Consider the following 8,498-nt stretch of genomic DNA (forward strand, 5'->3'; position numbering starts at 1 on the left):
TTCTTGTCCTTGAGGGGGCGCATCCACAAGTATTTTGGAAAATATGTCAATGGCTATCAGAATGTAAACGAATCCGTCGTTTTCCTTGGCAAAGGCAGACATATCCATCAGATCCGCATCCCACTGATCGTCAATGCCTATCGTTATCACTTTGTTCCGTTTGAAATGTATCTTTTAGGGTCGCTGCAAACTATATGCTTCCTGTCTTTGTAACCATTTTTGGATCTTAGGTCTGCTGATGACGTATATTCCCGCCTTTCTACCGTATCTAAACAACTTGTCCGGTCCGAAAAACTAGCAGGATTGGTGGAGTCGTAATAAATATCCTTTAAGTAATTTTCCCAAGACATTTTGCGAAACGGAAGGACACAGTTCTTCCTCTTATAAAGTTTTGTCCAAATACTTTTCTACGTTGGACTCTTTGATCCAAGAATTGAATAAGGAAGGAAAATTCTTCCATTTGACCAAACACATTTTCCGACCGTTTATGACATCTTTCGACAAGATCCTCTGTATCTGGTAATCAGAGTCCAAGTCCTCTTCATCGCTTTCCGAACGATCGTCTTCGTCGTCCGTTTCGTCATCGTTCTCGTCATCGATCGTTTCTTCTATGAGAGACTTGTACTTCGCAATAGCCATTTTGATGGCTTTTTGACGAGGAATTCCTGTTTGACTCAAGTCTTCCACTTCCTGCACTACTTGCTCATGTATGGAACCGTGTCGAAGTAAGAATAAGATGTGAAGGAATTTTGCATAATCCTTTACAAGAACATCCATTTCTTTGCCTTTCATTGCGGTTTCTGTTTTCTTTCTGGCATCCGTTTCTGTCATGCCTTCATTGACACTGTCTCTAAACATGGCCAGCCATTTCTTTCTGATGATTTCTTTAGCATCGAACATCATATCGTTGAATGCAATCTTTTCGTCTTCATGGTCACGAGTATCTTTCAGAGCCTTCCGCTTAGGAGGCGGGGCAATATCTTCATCCATTTGCCGTTTTGCGGTATTCTCTGGGCACCAAGATTTGACATGTCTCTGCAAGTCATGCATAGTTTCGAAAAGCAAGCCACAATCGTCACAGGACGGCATGTCTTCCTCGATTAGAGAATTTGTCGTTTCTTCAGTCCCTTCGGACCTTTTGGTTGGAGATTCGGTTGTAAATTCCTCACTCTCAGTAGGCCCTCCTCTTATAAACTTCATATTAAAAACATCGGTGCGCATGCGCAAATGTTCTGGTGTAAACGGTTTCAGATCGATGATTAGATAGCCGTAAGGCACTGACGTAGCTGCTTGGAAATGTCTCATCAAGTGCTGCGAATTCCCCGGATACATCTGTCTTGCCAAGGTCATGACTTGCTGCTGATCCACGGGATTATTAAACATCACCAAGTAGTGACAGTTGCGTCTCTGCGTGGGGTCCTTGTTGAAATATAGATTCTGATTGATGGCAATGACAGATAGGTTTCTATGGTGACTACCTTCCGTAAACAGTTCGTTGACTCGCGAATCCTTGGCAGCTGTAGACATTAGGTCGTCCAAGATCACTAGATTCCTCTTAGAGGGATGGATAAAGGAATCTTGATCTAAATCCAAGGGGATGCCTTGAATAAAGTCCACCTTTGGATACACAGTATTCTTGCTGCTGCTGCTGCTGCTGCTGCTGCTGCTTGCTGCTGCTCCTGTTTGCTGCTGCTGGTCCATGTGTTTATGCTTGACGTGACGGTTCAGGTCATGGGGCCAAGTGTAAGCCTTTTCACAAACAGTGCACCGATACATGTTTTTGCTCGTTTCCAACTTGTGTTTATCCTTTTATCACTTTTTGTACCGCAACTTCTTCTTATAACCTTGCTTCCTCTTATAACCTTTCTCAAATATGTTTCATAGTGGTGTAGATCATAGTGAATTATTATTTAAGCCTTGCTACTGCTGCTGACCTTAGGGTTTAGATCTTGGGACAAGTTTTTTCATGCTTTATAATATTTAATCATCATTATACTAGTACTACTAAGTTTCCTCGTGGCCTCTTTTAGAATTAAAACACAGAATGATGACTCCTGGCTATTGAAAGATTATCTGGATGAGGAGATCAAGGGAACATTCTATCAGTCCGAACTCCAAAAAGTGGATGTGCGCGAGGACGATACATTTAAAGCGGAAAAGATCTTGAAAACAACAGGACGTGGACAGAAAGAAAAATACTGGGTTAAATGGTTGCATTGACCCTCAAAATTTAATTCTTAGAGTAATGCAAATGACGTCGGTAATGTTTAACTGTACGTTACATTGTATTGCATATTATGGAAATAAAGTTGTAAATAGAGTCTTTTGTTTTGTTTTTTTCTTCGATTGTAGTACCTCTGGTTATGAGGGGTACGCCAACTGTGGTACACTGTTGCGAATATTGTGTCATTCTGCATTAAGGATATGGTTATTGTATGAAACCAACATATTGCCACCCTTGGAGAAGGGAACGTGCAAATGACTACATCTATCTCCATTCGAGGAAATTCGAAATAAATAAAAATTATCGGGGTGAACGAGTGTCTTCTATATGGGCCATGACGTCACAGACACCCGCTAGGGTGGCGCTATGGGAGGCGTTAAGTTTTTTTGTAATGAATTTTTTAGGGAGGCACGTTATGAGGCACGTCTTTATTTCCCTTATTATTTCCCTTGTCATGCCAAGAAAACCTTAGCAGTCTGTCCGAAGAGCGGACTCAATAAAAGCCGAATTAACGTTAATCTGTGAAACTCCCCCGAGAGATTTTGGCGATGCAATTAATGTCAGCAGTTATGAGGGAGGGATCTTAAGTTTTACTGGGTTTAAAACATAGGTACAAAACTAATTATTTAGAAGTCTTTGCATCCCTTCTTTTTTATGGGGGGGGTCATATTTTTTTAAATAGTGTGGGAAAAAAGTAAGTTAAAAGAAAAGAAAGTTAAAAATAATTAATTATAGTAAACTAATTCGTCAGTAGAAATATGCTGTCTTTCAATTTTTTACGTATTTCCATGTATTTTTTTTACCTGGGCATAAATTAACGTCAGGTACGATGAACTTGGTAGTTGTGGAAGTACCGTGCGTCGAATTATGGGAATAAGGCTACCAGATTCCCGGAAGTTGACATCATTTCCTGGTTAAACAAGAGGGGAGAGGAGTACTAAATTGGTAGAGGTATCACACCGGTAATTGACCGATCAAAATGAACTTAGTCAAATGTAGGTCCATAGATATAAAATTGATTTTCCTTTCTTTTGAGACGTTTTTCTATTCTCTTCCGAGCCATTTTTTCAACTTTGGTACCTGTGCCTAGTAAATTTTATGTGCTTTTTGAACAAATAAAGGTTTTTGACAGGAACTATTTTTTTCCCGGGAATAGGATGCTACTTCCTGCGGTACACTCGGAATGTTTATAAACACATTGAAAACACGTGGATTTGAGGGTAGCCTGTTTGCAGATGGAAAAAGACAGAAAATGCCGTGTAGGTACCGTTTTGTGAGTGAGAGTGTGTCAGCTAGTGTGACAGGTAATGTTTAACACTTCCTGCTAGATATTTTTTCATGTTACCAAATACCAGATTTTTTATTCTATATGGAATTTTATAGTGAAAACAATTACCGGGGTGACGCAACCTGATTGGCTATGTTAATATTTTCATTTTAATGTAAAAATATCACTGATAGAAATAAATGGTGGAATATATCAAGTTTATTTTCTTTAACTAAGAAAGCTGAAAACCTATGACCCCCCCCCCCCTTTAAATCGAAATCTGCTGCCGCAAATTGTCTTGCTAGCGTTTTGGGAATATGGGTGATTTGCATCAATTACAGTTTTATTGACTTCATCAGTGCGTAAACCGGACGAGATTTAGGTTTCACTTCAGCATGTTAATCATGTTTTAAGATCTTGTAATAGACGTTTGTCTTGACTCAAAATTAGGCCTCATATAATTAAAATTTCTCGTTTCATTTGTATGGTCTTAACACTAAAAAGAAACCGTTCGTATAAAAAATACTTTAATGAAAAAAGGTTATATAATTCTCATTTCAATAAATCAGTGATTGTTATAGTAGTTTCCCACTTTTCCGTGTCTCTTGTTTTATTTCTTCTCTTCTATTTTAATAAATGACTAGTTCGTGAACAATTAGAGGTTTCATTTTCAACTTGTTTATCATTTTCAAGGTTTTGTTAAAAAACTTGTGTTTTAACTCAGGCCGCATGTTTAATTATCAAACCCAGTTTTATGAATCAAAGCAATATATATCTAATTCACACAATTTAGGATCCTAATACACTATTGACATCGTAAGTTTCAAGTCGTCAAAACATTAAAAATAAATACAATATATTCATAGGTCTTAACGTTTGTGTATTAGCTAATCATCAGTAAAAAAATCATCCGGGTTTGCTTCCCTATAATTACATATAGTCATTATTAGCATCCGGATTTACTATATACTTCCGCCTTTAAAGCCCACCTCTCCACCTCAAATCAATTTGCACCTCAAAGTAGCATAAAAACAATCACTCTATACTACTATTAACCGGTGCAATATATGCTAAGACCCTGATAGCAACCGTAACTTTAAAAAATCGTGTTTTATCCAAAAATCTCTTTTAGAATACACTTTTCAATTTTTTAAAATTATTTCTATCTATATTATAGATAGAAATAATTTTAAAAAATTGAAAAGTGTATTTTAAAAGAGATTTTTATTATAGATTGACGCATTTTCAAATACCAAAATACCCACAATCTGAATAATAGATGATTTAAAAAAGCATGAAAACTGGGTATTTATTGACTTAAGATTTGGTAGAGGCTTCGGAAATTTTACTAATTCTAAATTATTAGAGGGCTATTCTGCAAATTACACATGACAACATCTTTAGAAATACCTTACTTAATTGTTCCGTGCACCCGGACTTTTCAGAGATTATCTTGATTTGGGGTCATAATTTCACTGTTTTACAGCTTCTTCTAAGAGTTTTCAACATATTTATTTCTGCTAGCAGCCGTACAATTTTCGAATAGCAACATTGAACGCAGTTTTGTTCCGATAGCAGCCGTTTAGGTACTACACCGTGCTTGGCATACGGTGAAGTCAAAAGACGGCGTCACGTGATCTCGAATCTATCAGGTACGCACAGATTGCGTCAACGACAGATATAAAGACACGTGTTAAAAAAAAATTAAATCAAAGTTTTTTTTTCAAGAATAATTGAGTTATGTTTATTTATTATTTATAGAACAAATCTGAATCTTCAATACAGATTCTTAATCACATATTTAGAAGATATTGGATGACACCATAGCTACCATCCTCGCAAGCCACGGGTTTTGTGTCCATTGATGATTCTATTTCCACAAATTTGCGACGATGCATAGCTACTCATAGAATATTGCATGTTATCTTACGGATCGTTGTTTACTTGCGTTTTTTATTTCCGAGATTAGAGTCAAGAAGTATCCTGAACGCAAATTTCGTCATTTACAAAAAACAATTGCTGATTGGTTGACCGGATGTACTGAATCCCAATCAAAACTCGAGAAAACAAGAGGCCCACGGGCCATATAGGTCACCTGAGTATTGTGCAACAACTTTCAAACAATTAAATTTGGTTCGTGTTTTAATCCAGGGGTCATGAAATTCGCAATTCATAATTTTGAAAGAGGCACCATTGCTTATCATAATTATAGACTTTGCATGCTTACTCTATTTAATAAATACCCAGAGGTAGATCAGAGTAACAAAGAGAAAATGCACTTCCACTTTATAACCAGTTGTCCACCTAATCCCAAACGAAACACTGTCTCGATACCCAGGGGCCATATATTTCAAAATTTTGATCATAAAATGGCTGATTAATACTAAAGAGCAGATTTCAAAGCATTAATTTATTTTCAGACTATGTACCCCCCACCCCCAACCCAGGGAGGGGGGGGCATAAAAAAAATAACCATTTTGCTAAATGCATCTTTCTTTATCATAAATAATATACTTGGATCATTGGCATAAAACCCAGGAGCAAAGGAAAGATTTTCAAAGAATTAGTGTATTTTCACTATATAATCAATAGAGCCCCGCCCTAACACCAGAACCCCTGATCCTAGGGCCATAAAATTCACAATTTTGGAAGAGGCACACTCTTGCTTATCATAACTATATACTTAGTTAGTTTATTTAATACTGTAAATCACTTCTTATTCACAAGAACTTTATTTTCGCGTAATTACGCGAGACTATATGCTCGCAAAAATTTCATTCTCGCGTATAATAGAATTCCTTAAGATTATATAAAGCAATGACCACATTTCGTGAAAATTATGTTTCGCTTAACAAGAGTCAATGACTATCTCGCGAAAATAAGGTCTCAAGAATATTTAGTGATCTACAGTACCCAGGAGCAGAGAAGAAGATTTTCAAAGAATAATGCATTTTCACTATATGATCAATAGAGCCCCGCCCTAACACCAGAACCCCTGACCCTGGGGCCACAAAATTCACAATTTTGGAAGAGGCACTCTTGCTCATCATAACTATGTGCTTGGTTAGTTTATTTAATACCCAGGAGCAGAGAAGAAGATTTTCAAAGAATAAATGCATTTTCACTATATAATCAATAGAGCCCCGCCGCAACACCAGAACCCCTGACCCTGAGGCCATAAAATTCACAATTTTGGAAGAGGCACTCTTGCTCATCAAAAATATGTACTTAGTTAGTTTACTTAATACCCAGGAGCAGAGAAGAAGATTTTCAAAGAAATCATGCATTTTCACTATATAATCTATATAGCCCCGCCCTAGCACTGGAACCCCTGATCCTGGGGCCATGAATTTCACAAGTTTGGTAGAGGACTCAATGCTCATTACATTCATGCCAACAGTTTGCCTGCTTAATGTGCAGGAGTAAAGAAGATTTTTAAAGATTACAATAATTTTAGTGGTTTTGGCCCCACCCCTCAGGCCCCAGGGGGGCGGGAACCATAAAATTCATAATTTTTGTTCCCCTTTAACCATAGATGCTGTATACCAAATTTTGTTAAAATTGGTTCAGTGGTTTCAGAGAAGAAGCTGAAAATGTTCAAATGTTATCACACGACGCACGACGACAGACGAAAACGGAAAACCCAACTTCTATGAACACCGTATGCCTAGGGTTCATGAGGAGAGTATAGCATATCAGAAACCCTTGGCTAGCGAAGATGTAAATGTGCATGGTCCCACTGAGTTTAGATAATGAGGTTGACTTTACTTGATTGTATTCATACACTCATTTGTCAGATAGAAAAATGTTACTCAGTAGAACCAGTGTGACAGATGGGTACATGTATCTTACTCCTATATTCAAAAGTTTATTAAATTTTGTGGGTAAATATTTTTTTTCTCCACAGAAAAAAAAAGTGCAATTCATGTTGAAGTTCTCTGCAAAATTTACCAGTAGCTGTACTGAGTAATCTTACATATATGCCTGGTAAATTCAAAATTTAGAACTTAATTGACACTCTGCTAAGTAGGAAGTGCAGCATATGTAAAATCTGAAAAGTTTAAGAAAGTCTGAGACATATACACCCTCTAGATCCTAGGCGAAATATTTTTTTTAAAGTAAATATCATTTTGACAGTCTTTTTGGATCATCTTATGATAATTTAATAACTCTTAATCAACTAACTATTTTGTTTCTTCACAACATCCTTAAAAATCAAATTACAATGTACTTCTCATTGCATTTAAGATTAAAAAAAAAATGAATCACTAGTCTCCTTTCACTTCCACCTTTTAAAATCTACCATGCACTTCTTCAATAATAGACTGATTTCTTATGACATCAAAGTTGCTATTGTAAATAGTGGGTCTAAGATTCCAAGGATTTTTTCGGTAGACTCCCAGGTAGGTGAACACATCTGGTTTGTACTGAAGCTGACATTTGATTCCCAGGCTTCTTATTGTTCTTTCACTTTCAAATACTTGGTCTTTATCCAGAAAGTTGTCATTATAGATGCATACTACATGTTCGTTTTTATCAGGACCCTCTTTACCCTGTTCACAAGCACTGATTTTGGCCTGCTTAGCCAAAGTATTCCCATTTGCAATACCTTTGGCAACCAAGGACCACAAGTAATCTCCCTTTCCTCCAGTTGCCACCCAAAACATCCACTTACCAGCAGTAACTCTAAAATTGTTTGCTAGTTCAAAAATTTTGTCTTTACTTATATCTCTTTTTGATGCTTTCAGGTTTTCCCATGCCTATTGTAATCCCAAAACGTCCACTTCATCCGAGTTTATGTTTTTTGTCTTCTCTGAACGGATGACGTGAATCCAACCAAATCCATCATCTCTAAAATATTTTGTAAAGTAGATAGTAGAAAGATTCGGATTCAAGATTCAACAATTTTAACAAATGCTCAGGAACAAAAAATTCCTTACCCATGTATTAAGTTATATACATGTAGTTTCTTACAAAAAATATACTTAATACCTCAGGCTATTTAAT

The 8,498-nt window shown here is 36.8% G+C and overlaps 1 protein-coding gene across 1 annotated transcript; it reads right to left on the minus strand.

The window, feature by feature from the left end:
* Positions 1-7,783: 7,783 nt before the first annotated feature.
* LOC134262960 (UPF0696 protein C11orf68 homolog) lies at positions 7,784-8,158 on the minus strand. The gene has a single exon (XM_062745277.1). It carries the CDS (start codon positions 8,156-8,158, stop codon positions 7,784-7,786), a length of 375 nt encoding a protein of 124 aa, XP_062601261.1.
* Between the last annotated feature and the right edge of the window lie 340 nt (positions 8,159-8,498).

Source organism: Saccostrea cucullata, unplaced genomic scaffold (genome assembly GCF_032062105.1).
Source record: "Saccostrea cucullata isolate Sc308-1 unplaced genomic scaffold, CSIRO_AGI_Scuc_v1 ctg11435, whole genome shotgun sequence".
Classification (NCBI taxonomy): Eukaryota; Metazoa; Mollusca; class Bivalvia; order Ostreida; family Ostreidae; genus Saccostrea; species Saccostrea cuccullata.